Source organism: Mesitornis unicolor, unplaced genomic scaffold (genome assembly GCF_000695765.1).
Source record: "Mesitornis unicolor isolate BGI_N332 unplaced genomic scaffold, ASM69576v1 scaffold48324, whole genome shotgun sequence".
Classification (NCBI taxonomy): domain Eukaryota; kingdom Metazoa; phylum Chordata; class Aves; order Mesitornithiformes; family Mesitornithidae; genus Mesitornis; species Mesitornis unicolor.
The window spans coordinates 36,643-55,943 of record NW_010183069.1 but is presented as its reverse complement, the minus strand read 5'-3'; the positions used below and the strand labels follow the sequence as shown (position 1 = coordinate 55,943).

General features: G+C 38.2%; 1 protein-coding gene across 1 annotated transcript in view; it reads right to left on the bottom strand.

Moving 5' to 3' along the window:
* Positions 1 to 5,925: 5,925 nt before the first annotated feature.
* Positions 5,926 to 19,301, bottom strand: part of PARN (poly(A)-specific ribonuclease) — a 49,933-nt gene continuing 36,557 nt past the window's right edge. The window contains exons 21-23 of the mRNA XM_010183986.1: positions 14,465 to 14,654; positions 8,224 to 8,417; positions 5,926 to 6,857 (exon numbers count right to left, since the gene is read on the bottom strand). Of these exons, the coding sequence (XP_010182288.1) occupies positions 6,805 to 6,857; positions 8,224 to 8,417; positions 14,465 to 14,654 (437 nt within the window). The 3' untranslated portion in view covers positions 5,926 to 6,804. The remainder of the gene's footprint in view (positions 6,858 to 8,223; positions 8,418 to 14,464; positions 14,655 to 19,301) is intronic.

The following is a 19,301-nucleotide window of genomic DNA, read 5'->3' as shown; positions in this document are numbered from 1 at the left end:
CTGCTGACACTTCTTTTTCCCAGAAGTTCTACAGTTGGACTGCTAGCAAATACAACTTCAGCCAGATTTACAGGCCAAAAAGATCATTTACTCTGTTCTGTTTCCCACAGTATTCAGATGCCAATGCTTGGCCTTATTCTTCCTGCTCACATTATACACCCATTTGATTGCAATTATCAAATACCTACATTTAGAGCTAGACAACACCAGTTCATATCTTATTTTTAATATGTGCCTTGCAATACAGTCTCCCCTTCCTACCCCAGAAAAAAAACCCCATAAAAAACCCCAAACAAACAAACCAACAAACAAAAACTCACAAACAAAAAACCCTCAAACTGAAACCAAACCCAGACCGGAACAGAAAGTGAATACTCTGGTCAAATAGGACTGCTGAGACAAGTATGTCTTCTTGCAGTGATGCCTCTCTCTCCAAAATCTGGTGATAGCCTCAGTAATTATCTTTACACTATAAAATCAAGCAGAAAACTTAAAAACTATATTTATAAAGTATACGTAAAATCTTCCATCTGCCTCAACGAGACATACAGATAGCAAACCTAGCAGGAACATTTGATAAGAAAATACTGCTCACTTCTACAAAATGGAAATGAAATGACGAAGTGGTGTCCAGGTTCTAATTAAGAACATACAAAGCAGCAAGGAAAGGAATTTGTATAATACAAACCATTCAGTTCTTTCCTCTTCCAATAGCTTTTTTTTTACTAAATATTTGCATAGTGTTTGTTAGCATTAAAAATGTAGATATTTTGTAAAGATATGTGATATGGGAAATATACTTATACTTACTGTACAGCTTTTTAAGGATTTTACATGCACGTAAACATTTCCAGAACACGTAGGTGACTAAGCATTAATTGCCCCTAACGGGGACGAACACCTAAACAGCAGGTATGGTTCTGCTCCAGTGCAGAACATCTATATCCTGTGGTCCAGCTGAGTGCTCAACACTTACAGGCAACGTTAACACTGTTGCATGTTGTACAACAAAATGTGAAAGCACTTTCATCCTTTATTTTCTCCATCTAGTGTCATATTTAACTCTTCACTAATCATTTCCTTATCAATGGGCATCATGCCTGTGTGAGGTCCTACTTGCAGAAGCCTTTTCAGTTCCATTTAAATGTGCAGATGTTCTCAAAATTCTAAGTTCTCATCTGTACCAATATCCTTTGTCCATTTCCTTTTAGTACGTTTTAGGACTTATTAGGTTTGGGATTAGGTCTTCGACCTCCAAGGAAAAAACCCTGTTGTTTTCTCCAACGTCTGTAATGTTTGACGATGTGCTGTTCTTCAGGCTGTTCCATGAGCAGCTTGGCAGTGCCCCCAGCCTTGGCTTGCAGGGATTCCTCTGCACTGGTGGGAGTGTGGCTGAACAGCCACACTTGGGTTCCACAGCCCTTCGCAGTTTGTGAAACAGCCACCTCACCAGATTATGACTTTTATGTCCCATTTCAGGTAAATATTCTGCGTGTGGAGATGGGTGCTCTATCCATTAATACTTGGAGATTACACAGATTGCTTGAGTCATAAATCAGCCTGTGAGAGGTAGAGACTGCAACGACAGTGATAATTTCAGTTCTTGCAGAGGGAAACAAGCTGAAATCTATTTTTTCCAAAATGAGTAATGGAGATCTAAATACTTATTATAGTCCACAAATCTACCTTAGACTGTATGCCTAAATTTGAAATTGTATCCTATGTTCAGGAGCTTTTTTTTTATCCCAATAATTTATCGATTTATCAATTATTTACTGCAGATGTGGCAAGCAATGCAAGAATTTGAAAGAGCAGACCTACAGATATCCATGCTGTACATGCTCGGAGCATACTTATTTTTGAGGAATAAGAAGCAACGCAGAATGAAGTGACCTCACTTCTAATTAAACAACAACAACCAAACCCACCTGAGTATATACATGAACTAAACATGTTCAGTCTTCCTTGAACATTCCGAGTCTAAAAATCACATTTGAAAAAGACAAAGATATTCAAGCTAAAAGCTAAAATATTTATATATATATACATACACACACAGATCTATATGAACACTTAGACTCATTACTGAGAGAAAATTCTTCACAAAGTTTTTAGAATAAAAAAAAATAGCCACTTTTGCCAGAGTAACAGGCAAACATAAGACTCATATACGGAACTGTCAACTTCAAAGGCTGAATTTGAAGCAATCAGCTTTAAGACAATTGTATTATTGGTCATTTGATGGTTGTTACACAGATCATCGATTAGGATGCAACTGGTTTGGCACAGCCACAACCTCCGGATTTTCACATCCTATTGCACACCAGTACCAGACACATCATGCAGGGTCATTCTGGTCAGAAAGTTGTTTGCAAGGACTACAACTGTCAGTCATTTATTAAGAAGTTAAAATAAGGGCAGGGAAATGCAACTTTTCACAGCTTGGCTGAATGTTTTCTATACTGCATTTATGGACAGATGTGTTCCATATGAGTTAGTCTGGAGCTGGGACTGACCCGTGATCTGCTACAGTGCTCGTGGAAGCACATGGATGCCAATAACTATTCTGCTGGGGAAAAAAAATAAATTAAAGGAGATTCATACATAGTTATTAAAGCAAAAAGACCATGTTAATGATGAGTATGACCCTATAAATCCCAGCCTAACCTACCACATACTCCTCCTCATCCAAGGAAAGTGTGGCAGTGTTTCTGTGAAGCACACAGGTTATGTTACTTCAGTGTAAGTTCACAACAGTACGATACTGACAAGTAAGCATTCATTCATTTACTAAATGTACTGTGGAGAAGCTTGAGGAACCTGCCTCAAAGTACACATCTGGTCAGCTGGCAATAGTCTAAAGACTTCAAAAGCCAGGAACTTTCGATTATCGGGAGTCTTCTTGTCTATGCTCTGAAGCTCAGTTTCAGAGGACATTTATGTCTGCATTACATTTAACGTGATTTAAAGATACAGAACACATTCAGTGTACCAGACATTTTTCCAGGCACCATAAACTCAGAGGTTTAAAGAAAGAAAAAGTTAGACTATTTAATTTTTTCCCCCTCCAAATCACCAGAAGTTTTAGCTTTCTACCTACCTCTTTGTTTCTCCATTGGATAGACAGTTAAACTTAGTCCTCCCTCTAAATCATTTGAAGCCTTTATCTTTTTACTCCAAACCATATGCTTGAAACTGAAGCGAATAATAGGTTATTGCATCCCTGGCAATCCTAATTTTACATGGGAGGTTCATTCCTCTCTTACCTGTCCCTGTTTAAACCCATGCTACAGGGACACTCATGCTCTTCCCTCTCACTCTACACAATTACCTTTTCTTCGTATTTCCTGACTACCAGCAACTTCCTATACCCTGTGCTGCCAATCCTGTGCATTCTGATACAAGTTGATACTACTCACTCATAAATGCTTGAGATGGATTTGAAAATTACTACTTTAAATACAGTTTCAACTTTCTGTCTGATGTAAACAATGAAGCATTCAATCACCAGCCTCAAGTTTAAGTTTCAGTCAAATGAATACATTTTTACTCCTCTGAAGAGGCAGGATTCAGACCACCTACTTCATTTGCCTGCTGAGACAGACTTCCCTGTTTCTCCACACCCTTTCTTCTGCTACACTCCTGAGTTCTCATCTTCTCAACATTACACACAAAGTTCCATCATTTTCTCAAGGAAACGCCTCATTCTCTTCAACCTCTATTCCAGCACTTGTAGACATTGTTGTTTGTTGCTTCTAACATCCTCCTTAGTGTCCCCCAACAGCTCCCACCTCCCTCCTCTTCACAGCCACCGGTGAGGCTCAGGCCCCATCTAACCTTGTTGGAAGGCAGAAATAAGAACCTAAAGGCTGCTGCAATCCCTAGTCCCACGGCTCCCCATGCCCCAGCTCCCCCTCAGCCTGGCCCTGAGGGGAGAGGGGAGGCCTCACACCTGGTTGGTGCCAACTGCCACCAAAACCCGAGGGACAGAAGAGGGCCCTGCTGCCCAGGGCTGGTTTGGCTCTGACCAGGTGCAATTATGCAGGACACTGAACTGCATGCAGCCATCACTGCTCCTCCAGATAGAAAGTCAAACTATGGTGCTAACATTGAACAGAACCATGGGGTTCCTCCTCCACCAAGGAGAAAAAAAATGAATGAAAAAAACCCACTTAATAATTGAAAAAAGTAATTCAAAGTATCACGTAGATGCATCTGACTGGGCCGAAATACAGCCTCTCAGCAACTTAACAGCTACCCCAGCAGCCAGCCCGCTGCCTCGCCATACCTCTGGAGCCGAGTACACAAACCCCCCGAGATCTGCAGCCATGAAGAGCAGTGATGACAGCTCTGGTTTTTCAGAAACAAATGTTATAAAGATACAAATTCTATGCACATATTTTAAACATACATTAGGAAACAAATATGGATCTAATTTAGGAAACGACATTCTTTCCATTCTACAATTAATGACTTTATTTAAAATGAAGGGAAGTGTACCAAATCCTACAGAATAATGAGCTTTGATGCAGCACCAATGGGGCCAAATCCTTCTTAGGACACCGCCTGTCACTGACTCCTGACAGTTCTCCACCGAGACTTCGTATGGGAAACATTACAGCCCTTCATGCACTCACATTTTATTAGCTTACCTAGGTGTTAACTGGTAAAATCAAATACATATAAAGGACCATAAAATGGAGGAACGCTATCATCTTAAGAGGTATTAATTACAGGTAGAGATAAAAACCATCCTGCTCCTCAAAATGACAATTCAGGAAGGGAGGAGGGTAGAAATAGTAGGAGTATTTATCCCTATAGTTTAGAGAAGGATGTACATGGTCTGCTCTGAAGCAGCAGTTTTTAAGGGTTTGTACTGTAATGCAATTAAGACTTCCCTGCAGGTACGGAAGTGTTGCTGTTCAAGAGTGAAGTCACTACCATGAAGATCCCAATGGCCCCAGGGATTCACTGCAACAGGGCCACTATGTCTTCCTTGCCTCTTAACCTGTACTCCTGGCAATCCTTTCAAATGCTTTTGTATCCTTTTGACACGATGACTCCAAGCTCCCTCCCAAATCATGTTGTGACAGTTCTTTAGGATACGTGGTTAATAACACCACTCAACATTTGGATGGAAGATGGTGTAAGTTACCCGAGTCATCTCTGTAAGAGATGAATGTTTTATACCATTTTTCTCTACGTGTTGCATATATTCTGAGAACTAAATTTGCAGTTCCTTTGTAGGTTTGGATACTCAAGATAAAAGTGATTTCAGTATTCACTCCTAAGGTCCTGAGTCTCAGAGAAGGAAAGTCTCTGGATCCTTGGAAGCAGAAGAGTTCAGTTACTAATTTCTCCTTGCATCATTAATAACATTGTCATCTTCCCCACATTTTAGTGTGAGAATGTGATGATATGGCTGCTATTAAAAACCCAACAACTTAATTATACTACTTCTGGTAGGATCCTAAGGTTAGAAGTAAAACATTTCACATGTAACATCTTTAAAATATTTTCCCTTTGCAGTGCAAGCTCAAAATCACGCTCACAATAGTTTAAAAACCCATAAATTTTGGCATGCCCTCAAGTGTTACTGCATTGTTTGAACGGCAGTGGCTCCCACTCTACTGTAAACACAAGCCGATGAAGCCTTCTTGATATTCCTCTTTTCCACAGCAATCATTTTAAACTCGCTGATTTGCAGAACTCCACGTTTTTTCACCCCTCCAAGGGAAAGGCATCACGATTTAAATCTTATGACAACAGGCTTGCTTTTCTTGGTTACATTTCACAAACATCTTGAAAGAAGTCCATGGACCAAAAGGACCTGCTAATCACAGGCTGACAAAAAAGTGTTGTATTACAAAGAAGAGAAGAGTTCACTAAAAACATTTCAAGAGCTAATAAATAAGAACAAACCAGTTCCTAAGAAAATGTCTTTAATTTTCATTTTATGGAAATACATATTTTGGTTTTTATTTCCATGATACAAAAATGTTAAATAACAAACATCTTCTGAAATCTACCAATGCGGATCCTTTTTTAAACAAAAAAGGGGCTGGTGCAGTTAGCAGGTTTGTCACAGGTACCAAAAAACATTCTTACAAAAACCCCACAAGCTGGGAAAGGAGGAGGGAAGAAACAGATCAAGAGGAAAACAGCAACAGAGGTGAAAACAAAGACAAACTACCTCCCACCAGGAAATTAACACTTGAGAAACCTGTAAGTTATGGATTTTTGGAAGGACGAAGTCTGTGTAAAATTGGTATTGAGAGGAATACTGGCTGCACAGGGGGTGTGGGGTAGAGAACGGAAAACTAAAAAAGATTTCCAGATAAAGTAACTGGTAGAAAGCAGCAGTGAAACTGCAGCTCTACCTGTTTCAAGAATGCTGACAGCATACTGATATTGCCTGAAAAAACAGCCAAACTGGTAACTGGTAACTCCCCTCAAGCACAGGAAACAGCCTAGCATGAAAAGATGGAGTGCCAGTTCTTCTTGCAGATTTCACAGCCAGCATGCCAAAGCAGGTGACCAAAATACACATAGTTCTTGCTTCTTAAATCTAACAGCATTTACGACAGCAAGGATTTCACATGATCAAGAATGAATCGTATACTAGTTAATATACACACACGTAAAATTGACAGTGATTGTTCAAGAAACAGTTTAAAATAATTAAACTGATTTTCAGGATATACTGCTTTGTTAACACCACTTCATTTAAATAAAGTATGGCTTCCAAGAGATGTATTCTCGCAACTGCTTTCAATCAATTCCACTTGTTAAGGCAGTTGTTTCCTACCATGTTTCAGGGACTTCAAAAATTCCAGTGGAACTGGTTGTGAGGCTTCCTAAAAGACAGAGCCACAGAACAATATATTAAAGACTACACTAAACAAACACCAAAAGGAATAAAAATCAAATCAAGAAAGTCTATTTTTTCAGAGCATACAAAGACATACTTTGTCCTCCAGAACCAGGCTCTAGATAAATTACTGCTGAGTCAGTACTTACAAAGGGAAACTAAGAGACTGGTTATGAGTAGGCACTTAAAAAACAAAGTTAATGTCAAGTTTCTTTCCAAATTGTCAATACTGTATTTTAAGTTAAAGAATAATTTTAATCCAAGTAATTTTGTTTTTGCAGTAACTGGGATGATAAAATTAAGTAACATTCTCTTCCAAGTGTACTTGCAGTTATTCTTGTTTGAGACACTGAAGAGTATTTCCAGCCCAAATTAATTGTAAGAGAAAGATGAATCACACTAATACCAATAATCTATATTTCCACAATGCTAAAAACAGAGCATGAATTTTATACTTGGAATTACAGTAGACAGTCCCGTCATTTTGCATGTGCTCACATGGCCCAACTGCCCTACTGAGCTACAAGAACACAACTTCCAAGCACAGCTTTCGAAACAGCTAAGAAAGATTTTACTCTGCCAAATCAGGAAGAAGAATGCATGGTATACAATATCACTTTCTGGATAAAAGTGGCAAGAGTAGATGCTGAAATGAAGTTTTAACTATTAATATTAATATTTGAATACAATTCAATACAGGCAGTGTTCCAGATGACCAAAAATTATGACTTAATTTTTTCAATATAGTCTAATCTGTTCCTGCAAGAAACCACTAACTAGAGTTGAAATAAAGCAACAATAAATAGAACAGTAACAATTTTTTTTGAGGTTTAAATTCATGTGGCCTAAGGTTACTTAATTATTTGGGTTTTGTTTTTTTTTTTTATCCTTACATTTCAGTATAAAGTCCTAGATTAACAGGGAAACCTACTCTAGAATCCTACATCCAGAATTCCTTCAATTCCACTCACAATAGGCAAAACATATTGGGTAACCTTAAGCAGAAAGTAAAAAAAAAATATATATATATTAAGAATAGTTAAAAATATTCACAGAGCTTTATTGTAAGGAAGAAAGTAAGCAAGATACCAACTACATCCCTCTTCCTTTGGTTGGGCCCTGATGGGGTTTTGTTTGCTTGTCTGTGTTTTGGTTTTTTGAGGGTTTTGTTTTTACAATTATTGTATGAGGTAATCTCCAGTTTACATAACTTACTGCAGAATAACTTACCCCAGTGACTTACTGCACTACATTCATAGAAGTGCAGAAAAGTTAAGATGTCCAACAAAATAGTTCTTTTCAGCACAGTTTCAATCAGAACAGAAACCCATGTGCACAAACACTGCGCTTACCTGCTGGAACTTGTTCTGTCTTGATCTTTTTGAACTTTTTGGCTTTCTTCTTACCATCTGGAAAGGACTCTGCACAGGAATCTGTCTGACCGTATTCTGGATCTTGGCCTTCTTCTTCTTCCATATAATCAGAACCAGTTTCTTCCTGAATGGGACTCATGCTTCTCTTTCCCACTGTACTGCTACCCGTAAAACTGAAAAGCAGAAGAAATACGATTACTTCCTATGAACAAGTCAAAAATAACTATTACATAGGTACTAGCTGTTGTATATCTACTAAGTGCTTATGAAGGCAGTAGAATAAACCATATAAAATGGTGTACCATGAAATTACATTATCTTGATGATCCGAGTTAAATATAAAATTCCCTAAGTTGGCCATCTAATCCAGTCTTACGTATATGAAGGTACTTTTCTTTGTACTATATATATGTGTGTGTGTGTGTGTGTGTGTGTGTGTGTGTGTGTAAGTGTAAGTGTACTATTCTTTGTACTATAGATGTCTCAGGCTTAGCTGCTATTCTGATGAGATCACTCAATTCAAATGTAATGAAAGCTGTTATCTACCTCTGCTTAATGTTAATTTTCATTCTCTTAGTTATGAAAGCTTTTGGAAAGCACCCTCAATAGACACTAAGCTGTACACAACTGTTAAGTCTCAAACACATCTCTTGATACTGAAGGATTCTACATGCTAACTTCATCCTCTCTCCTGGAACTCTATGCAGTTTCAAATGCATTTCTACTACAGAAGGTAGAGAAAACCATCAAGCTCCATATACTAAACTTTAAATCAGGTCTTAAAGTGAAGAGTTCTATCATCCAACGGGCTGGTAAAATAAAAAGCAGACAAAAAATGCACATATTTCATGGGTAGGATTTGAATGAAGCTTGACTAATACAGTATGAAGGTGAACTTGGAGCTCCATTTCATTCAGTGTACATCGAAATAGCACCGCACAGATTTTCGTTTGACTGGAATGCTATTGTTAAGTTTCCTTGAAAGACAAATGACAATATTAAAATCAAATTAGCACAAGTGTAAGAATGCATGCAGTATCAAAGGGCTAATTAAAAAATAGCTCTCATTACAAACTTCTAGATACGCGAATTTCAGCTGCTTTAAATGCCTATTTTAGTGCTCTTTCAGAAAAACCGATTAAAAATGGTAGTTTTAGACTTACAAACCTTTAGCTTTTCATTAAGAACTACACAAAATGGCTTTATGCATCTAAGCTGTGTCCTATTATTTTATTTAAATAAAATTAAAATGGAGTTACAGAACAAAGCTTTACAAGCTGTTTTCTTTTTTCTTTATAACCAGCAGTAGCAGGGGAATTACAGTGCTTCAATTAAGGTTTCAGCTAAAGGACTGTTAAATTTGGCCGTACAGTTTTGGCTTCGAAATGGAACTTTTTCAGCTGAACATTTTGCAATTCAAAACAGACTCTTTTCTGGGATGTCCAAAGGCAATAAGCAAACATGAAAAATACGATTATGCCTCATGCTCTTACTTCCACTTTAGGAGCACGAATGCCACTTACTTTGATAAATAGCTGCCCTTTCCTCCAGGCGTTCGGACACAGAAGGCCTTCTTGCATGATTTCTTACAAACCATCATTTCAAGTCACACTGCAACTATCACCAATAAAAAGATGCAACCCAAAAAGCTGGATAGGACTGTTCATCCTACACACACTTCAAAAGTGTAAAACAGGCAAAAACTAGGTTTGGAAAGAAAAAAGGTGTACTGAAGAAAGGGCGCTTAGAAAATTAAAAACTACTAAGAATTAAGGAAAAAAAATAATTGAAAACGTTGTAAGAATTCTACTTTTGGGAAAGACCTTCTGAAAAATACCTAAGGAAGAAAAACTCAGGAGCCATAAACTGTGATCCCAGAATTTCTTAGATGTATAATGAGCACTTGAATCCTAGAAGGGAAACAGCACTTGCTGTAGGAAGAAGCTTCCTTTTCAAAAGGGGTCTTATGGCTGAATTTAGGTTTTTTCAACTTTAGACTCTCGAGAAGTTATTGCAACTAAAGAGAAAAAAGTTCCTGACCTTCAGTGCACATTTAGCTGTGTAACAAAACACAAAATGAAAATTAATATTGGGCCTTATGGTCTTCCTGCAGATACCTTAAGGAAAACATCAAAATTAAAAAAAAATAATCAAAAAGCCAAGCAGCACAAACTCCCTATATATATATTATATTCAAGAACTGCTGACTTCTTGCTTTCTCCCAAAATATTCATTTTACTTTACATTCATTCATTCATTGCATGGATTCTAGATGGCTAAGGGCTGATTTTTTTTTGTCTTCTTCTTTGACCTAAAATAAAACCCAAGGACTACAACCACATTATTTATTCACTTAGCAAAAGCAGCAAGTCAGTATGGTTGTACATCCAAGCACTACTCAGTGTAGTGCAGTTTTCTAGTTATACCAGCTATTTTGGATTATGTCCATATTTCTTTCTCAATTTCCTTACTGCTGATGGAAGAACTGAATAAACTAACAGCTAAGTGTCCAATTCAGATGTACCTGAACCATTTAGAGACTTACATCATCCATTAGCAAACAGCACTTGGGTTTAACATTTTTTAAATGTTATTTAAGAAGGTTCTGAAATTTCTTTTGTGTACTGAAATGGAGATTGTTCTCAATTTTTAAATAAAGTTACTAGCCAAGGGTTTGGGTTTTCTGAAGGGAAGAAACTCAAACCCAAAACCACAGGAAAAGCCTATCCTACATTGCCAGTTGACAACCTACCTAACGAACACAGTACAGCTTTCACCTCAGCCAGTGATGATGGTAGCTGGGGTTCCAAGTGTCCACTCGATCCTTCCCTAGCCTCTCCTTTCTCTTGACCTATTTTAATGCCAACCCCCAGGCAAACCTGACAAGGATGAATGCCGCTGGAGGAAGGCAGTAGAAACAGAAAACCTCGATTTTATTCCCAATTTCTACTCCTGTTAAGTGCGATCCTAATCAAAAAAGAATACAGTGTTTTTGTTAAATTCCAGCAGTATGACTAGCCCATGAGTACCAGATGAACCAACAGGATGTAGAGGACTCATATATCGCTTCATTGCCCCAAAGAACACGGACTCCACCTGATTAGTCTGCCCAGGAACTTTGCAGTGTCAATTCAGCTACTAAATTAGCTGGGACTACATTATTGTGAAAGAATCAGCAGGTGGAGGGAGTCCAAAAGGTGGGAAAATAATTATGAAGATGTAGCATTAAGCATTTTCTGTATTGGAATAGCATGTCCTACTGTTAAAAGGGTCACTTACTTCCATCACAACAGAGCATCTTGAATTGGCTTGGATATATACAGTCCTCCGACTTCAAGTCAATTCAATTAAATTATAACATAAACTCTATGTTTTCTTGCCATTTTGAACAACGTTGGGGGAGAGTAGTTACTGACTTAACATAAAAATCAGTCATTTCACCCTAAGAGCAGGTGAAATCTCCTGAAATAACACTAGAATACCAGAATACTATAATAATTGGCTTGCAGTATTTATTATCCTTATCTTTAATGACTCAGTCTTCCCCCAATTCTTATCCTTTATTTAGTAATAAACCACTATAAACAGCCACTGCTGTAAAAAGCAAAGGAATCGTCAGCAGAAATACACGAACGTTTCAAAAATGAGACAAGCTATCTTCACCAAAATAAAGACATTCAAGGAAGTGGTGCTATGAACAGAAGATGCAGCACTCCTGGCTTTAGCTAGAAAACTTGTAAGGCAAAACAAGATTTTGCTTTCCCGTACTTCATACCAGTGTAAGTCTTTTGCCATTGGCCTTGTTTTATTTTACTCATTCCTAGAGAATGATCAGGAAAATCGGAGTAAGTAACTACAGCCAGAGCAGGCTATCTAGTTTTACATAGAACATACCCTATTGGATTTTTCATGCTATGGTTTATCAATGTTTTGCTAAAGAAAAGATCTTAAATCCATGTATTGAACAGTCGTGGCAGAGCTGGCAGGCAGCTATTTGCCAAGCACAACCCCGCCAATACTGTGTCATACCCAGGAGGCCACGATCCATCTGTTTTGGAAGTGTACTCTGAATAGGGAATGGTTTCAGAGAAGGGGAACTTATTGATTACTGGACCTTTTGTCAAATGCATCAGGTTTTCCCTCTACTTCTCCGTCTGACATTAATAATCAGGCGTATTTCCATTAAAATCACTGTTGCTATCTAACAGCAGTATTAAGTTACATGCAAGGGGTATATAAGTGATTTCACCTTGTGACTGCTATTAATACTGCTACACTGTATTTTCTGAGGAGTAGTTCCTCTGTAAACGGGACTATAGTTTCTTCAGTAGGACAGGAATGAAGAAACTTTGTTACACACTCACCAATCTGTCAATTTAAGACAAGAGCTCCTCACAAGAAACACCCAACAGCCTCATTGCTGAATGAACAAGTAGCCAGGATACACTGTCACCACGGAAAGGAGCAGCTACTCTGCAGCTGTGCCCCCTGGCAAACTGGTGCAGTGAGCTTATTAAGTAATAAATAAATAAAGGATGTGCTAACATGAACCTGTTATAAGAGATCAGCTGCTAGATACATCACAGTAGTGAGCACTCAACTATATGTGATTCAATTAATCTGGACAAATATACACACATAACTGCACACATATTTATCCTGATTGCTTCATATTAATATTCATCTTTATTATATTTTATATTAAAATTGTTATATATAATAAGAACAAAAATTAATGGGTTTGAGATATCTTTGTCTGGAAACAAAAGAAAAACATTAATCCTGAGTGAATGGAAAGACGACGAGTTTTGCAGGTCCATGTTATACCTAACCAGAGTACACTGGCTTAAACTGTCAGAGGAAACATTTACAAAAGATTACTTGACAGGAGAGCACAATCTAACCAGCAACAAACAGAAAACCACAGCAAAAGACCTGCATGAAAGGGAACTTGGGACGGAACCAAATCACTTGACTAATGGAATAACAAAAGAACACAAATTCATGTAATATCAATCACAAAAGAAGTTCTATCAACAAAATAAAGGCTGCTATCCCAGGCTATCGAAGTGTTGATAATCTGAAACCAAGGCTGCTTCTGGTGGAGCTCTGCAATGCTAGATTAAAAATTCTCAAGGAGATCAAGTGCTTAGGCGCACAACTCACTGCGCTGTATCATAATTTTAAGGAAAGAATTAACTGAAATTGTTATTCAGCAATTTTCCAAATAATACATTTGTGGTAGTCCTCTCACTTCTTCACAAAGTAACAACAAATCTGCTTTCTGCATTTACTGTTTTCCAGAGTATATGTTAAAAGAATAAATCCTCTATGGTTCAAACCATAAGCTGCCACTTTTACCACCTGTCCAGAATACCCAAAAAGCAACTACAATGTCTTTTCATACAGACTTGATAGAATCAGGAGTAGGGAAGAGGATGGATGGCAATAACTTGATAGTTTAATTATATCATTATATGAACAGCAAAAGAGCCTTCTCACTCACAGCTACACAAACGACTGAGAAAAGAACCCCCCTTTTCCAATCACATCCAAAACCTGTCATTAATACGAGAGGGTAAAACTGGAACAAGAAATACACACAGCAACACACTTTACCACAACCAAACCCGGCATCTCTCAACTTAATTTTGTCCTTAAATAATGAACCTTTTTCGAGTTTTACGGTAAAAATTTAAGCCATGCAAATATCACCATTTGCCTTCTTGTATCTGAAGCATAGGGACAACTTCATCAGGATTGCTCAAGGTGGTAATTTCACCATTCTCTGTGGCAGTACTGTCACCATGGAAAGTCATCCAAAAACCAAGGTGGCCCTTATAAGGCTGTAAGATGACAGCTAAATTTCCAGATGACACAAGCCACTCAGAGGTGTCAAGTGAATAATAAAATAATTCTTTTATTCTGGTTCTGACAAATGGTGCTGCTACCTCAAGTTCAGAAACTACAAACAGACCTGCTCTCATGATCCAAATATTTTAATACTATTAATATTTTATTGTCTAATCACATTTGTGACCGAATTCTCTCTGCTCCCTTACCTATGATCTTGCGACAGCTGATGCACCACTACTGATTTACATGCAAATAAATATGTACAGAAAAGTCACCTATTGGTTAAGAACTACCTGAAAATTACCAGACTTCTAATAAAAATGCAAAATAAACACAAGAGTTGGCAATGCAGGAAAAGTCTCACCTGTTAACACAGTAGTATCGACTCTGGGAAACGTAAGGTGTGCATTGAGTTTTTAACCGCTTTCTCTCCATCTCCTTCCAACTATCTTCTGTACATTTTCTCTTTGCCTGCTTGTCTTCATGTTTTTTCTCAACATATTCTGCATATGTCTGGATCCTATAACTTTCAGCATACCTGCTGGTGTTTACAGCTACGGGGAAGAAGAGCGATATTATATACAAAACTCTGTTAAATGACAGCATGCCCTCTCCTGAAATCACTTATTTTGAAAAGCAGAAGGCCGTGAGCTATTTGTTCTGTTTATATAAACCATTTCTAGTTCTATTATTACTGATTAAGAAAAAAAATGCTATACACTCCTACATTAACGTGGTACGCTTGAATTAAATATTCAAAACTCTGATAAGAGTCAAACTTCATACAAAAAGGGTTAAATCTACTTAAGACTTTCCTTTTAATTTAGAAACCATCAATTCTTCAGTTGTAACCCTCTTCCAGATTGCTTGCTGGCAAGAAAAGATTTCCTGGATTTTTTCCCTTTTAGTCTCATTACTTAACCCAGCAGGTTTATTTTGCAAGTCTGCCAGGAATAGACGACATTTGCAAAGCCTCTGCCAAAACTCTGTTTGATTGCTGTGAAACATAAGCTTATTTGAGCTGCATTTTTGGTTGCACAAGATATCTGTGGAAGCAGCACTTAACTAATCCCCAGCTGTTCCATCCTCGCATCTCTCTCATGTTTGGTCTCCATTTAACTGAAAGAGACTGCAAGTTCAAGGTAGAAGGATTTCTGTCAACGCAGAATTAGAGTAACTTCACAAAGAAAGAAAACACTTTCACTGCCTTTACTCAGCAACGATTTACCAACATTCCTTCAAATCCCAGCATCTTCAGAGCTCTCAGCCTTCAGTCTGCGAGCCAAGCTCTGGCCTGAAGCCATCACTGTAACAGATGAATCAGCAAATTAAACTGTCAAGCGGTGTCCTCTGCTGTTCTCAGCCTAACTCACTGAAAGGAAGTATTGTAAACCAACCGGTAAACCAGTTTAAACAGAAAAAACCCACCCAGTTTGGTCTTTTATATACTTGGCTGCGCATGTTAAAACACTGTAATTGTGGTGGAGACAAAATCCTGATTTTATGATGCACTTCCAACCTTTCTGTAGAAATTCCAGATGTGTATCCAACTTCTTGATCTGGGTTGAAGTGGAGTCATCCCGAACACAGGTATCCTGCGTTACCTCTAGCCCAAGCACTAGAAATAGCAAGCTCCACCATCACAGTTCAGAAGAGGTGAGGAAGGTGGGTGGATGTGGGTTTCTTCCTCTTTCAGAATAAGTCATCTATTCAGCACATTGGCTACGTCACTGTACACTGACTACCTAGAGCAGGAGTCACAGCGCACAGAAGGAGATGCTGCTGCAAAGTCTTTCAAACATACACAGAACTGGGCAACTTTGTATATTTAATTTATATCCCAAGCACAGATACCAGCAATTATGATTAACAGCCTCATGAGATAGTTGCACTAACCCAGGAGATGTTGCCCATAGCTCCTTTCTCACCTCCTAGATTTGTTCTGAGCTATGAAGTTACAAGATTTGTTCCAAGAATGAGGAATACATTTATTGGCCCATGAAGTTATGGTGCAGGCATCATGAATGACTTAATAATGCTCACCGGAGTTACTGCATGCCAGCCCACATTCCTCAGGGTGAAATTTGTTTAGTTAAACTCAAGCATGTTTTTACTTGCTAAAATCAAGCACGTAGTTACCATGGATCATTTGATAAACAGTGATTTGTTAAAACACAATAACGATTTCACGTTATTTGTTTTGCTATAAACTAAGAGCCAAAGTTATGGCTCTACTATTTAACTTGCTGACAAACCCAGCCTGTATTTAAGGGGGAAAAAAAAAAATAATCATTCTTATGCAGCCTGAAGATAATTTAAAAATAAATCTGTGTCAAGAGTCCATATTTTTGAACGGACAACTCTGCTTTCCCGAAATAAGACCTGTATTTTATAGCAACCCATTTATATTACACATAAACACACAAATATATGCATATACAAATACATGGATATATTTTCAGGATCAAAAATTGTATGCTGAATATATCACTTCATACACTGGACAACTGAAATGAAGGCATATGGAGAATTCTACGGAGCCACACAGAAATCAATCTTGCATGATCTTGAACTGAAGAGCAGCTCCTTGTAAAAGTTTAAAATCCATTTTCTTTTTTGATGAATGCTGTCCACATTGCCAAACAAAGCAAACAGCTGCATCGCTCTGCATTGCCAATAGAACAAATGCATTGCTAGAGTGCTTTGTGAATTCTAACAGACTTCAGAGAACTTGGGGGGTTTATTTACTTATTTACTTAAAACATGAGAGAAAACAAATCTTTCTTTGAGAAACCTGAGCTCGTAACCAACACCTCGTGGCTGCATTTTATTACATGAGTTGCAGCCATCAAGTTAAGTTTCTCTCTTGTATTAAAATAATAGTAATTGCCCATTATTTTAGGAAAAATATTTCTAGAGGATGGCACCTTTCCTAGTTATTAGGCAAGCTGTTAAACAGGGTGATCCTAGAGGGATGGGTACAGAGATACCCTTTCACCAGGTCCTTACTCTCATGCAGACCAAAAGCCTGACAGGAGGCCACTGACAACATTAAGTCTCTTAATAAACAGACAAATATTGAAGTGAACTGCAAAGGTAAAAAACCCACGATATACAAATACAATAAATACACAGAACTACACTGATTAAGGCTGCAGCACTAAACACTCAAGTTTAGGAAATACTCAAGCAAAAATTCACCTGTGAAGCCTTAAAGCGCCCCCTGTACAGACGGTGGTTATAGTCTTACCTGATCAGGTACTACTTGAAACATGGGACTGCTGCCCCAGATCAACAGTGTTCAATTAGTGAGTAGCTGATTCAGTATTTTGGTTTATTCTCATTACTCATTGTATGCTTCCACAGCCTTGTTTACTGACTTGTAAGGCTGTTCATATTTTAAAAATCACAAGTTTGAACTTTTCTCATCCCAGCATTGTCCAGGGTTTCAAAGGAAAGCTCATGAGCTGAACCAGCAGTGCTATCTATGTGCCTATTGAAAATTAACCGAAATGGAGTTAAATTGTCCACTACACAGAACATTCAATCAGAGAAGCCATAAATCAGAATTCTCTCAGAATTCTCCAGAAACAGCATGGGATCGTATTGCCAGGGACTTTACCAATACATAAGCATAATTCACCTATATTATCTTAAATAACAGTAAAATTGGCATTGCAATATTCGTGTTGTTGGGGTTTTTTTAGCCTCTATCCAGTTTTCAGACCTTTAAGCATATCTGGACAATTTCTGCTCCAAGGCACCGCACGGTCACACACATGACAAGTGGGACCAGGAATTGTAAGTGTCCTTCTCCAGCCTTTCCCACTGAACTGCAGACGTTACTGGTGGCTGCTGGTGCTGACTCAATACAGAAAGCATTGGGCACGCTCTGCGTTGGCTTCTCGCAGAAAGAGATGCATGAACTTGAGAGAATTCTTTGTAATTAGCCAACATTTCTCCTGATTAATGCTTTTATCCTACGCTCTCCAATTGGTCTTTTTCCCAGTTTGGTCTTTTCTGGGTGCGTCTTTATCTTATATTGGTCTATTATAACCCTAAACATTCTTCAATATTAAACTCACTGTACTCCTACCTTCTTTTTTAAACTGTTTGTCTCCACTACCATTAGGCACCAGTTTTCCCTAACTTAACCAAGCTACATCCCCTTTTCCATTTCTGGTTCTCTATCTGAGGTTTTGTTGGTTTTGTTTTTTGGTTGTTGTTCTTTTTAATGCAGGGTAGTCCTTGTTCAATGCATTTTTCCTTTAGCATCAAACCAGTTTATTTTCAAACCTGGTTCAATCACAGCCTCTTTGCTCCATCTGAACATGCAGACTAATTACTTTCCAATCTCACCCCTACTCACCAGGTCCTCGGCCATCCCTTGCCTAAAACAAGGAAGCAGAGCTGGCAGTGTGGCTGGGACCATGCGCCGGTCTATGCAGTACCACAAAAAACCTTGGTGAAATGAAACCTCGGTCAACCTTGAAAAGGACCAGCACACCCCAAAAAAGCAAACAAAAACAACTGACAAAAATTACTCCATTACCAATATTTTTTTTCTTAAAACAGTCGGGTTTGAAAGCCAAAATAAAGAACAAGGACAGCACTGGGGGACAGCTTTCCCTCCGCACCAGACAAAACAAGCATTTTCTAAAACTGTGAGCAATCTTTAAGATTAGGAATGAAGCAGTCTCTACTGACTCCTGCCAATAAAGTACTGTATTTAGTTTTCTTTCTTAATGTTTCTTCACTTGGAGTAAGTCCACGCAGTATCCCAGAGTTAGTGATGAATGGCACTCATTCAAAGACAGAAATATAGTGCTGATTCGATCTCACAATCTTTGTGCTCTGTAAACCCACCTAACACAGTTACTGTCAAAACTGATCTAGGGCCTCATTAATTTCCCTGGGTAAGTCCCCTCCACATGACAGACAGGGCTCTTTAAAGCCTTGCTCATCGACAACACCAGCAAAGCAGCTGTTTTGTTGAGCTGGATGTATTCACCACCCTCTTTGCTAAAGCTTTTCTTGAGATGAAACCTTACGCTGAAACAGTTCTCTCCATTTTCGACAGAGGTATCCTGCACAGGTCTGCTCCTAATAGAGTGAAACTAATATTTAAATTAAAAAAGTAAAAAATAATAATTAAAAGAGTAAAAAATAACTGCTAATTCAGCTACAGAAAGCTTGACTGC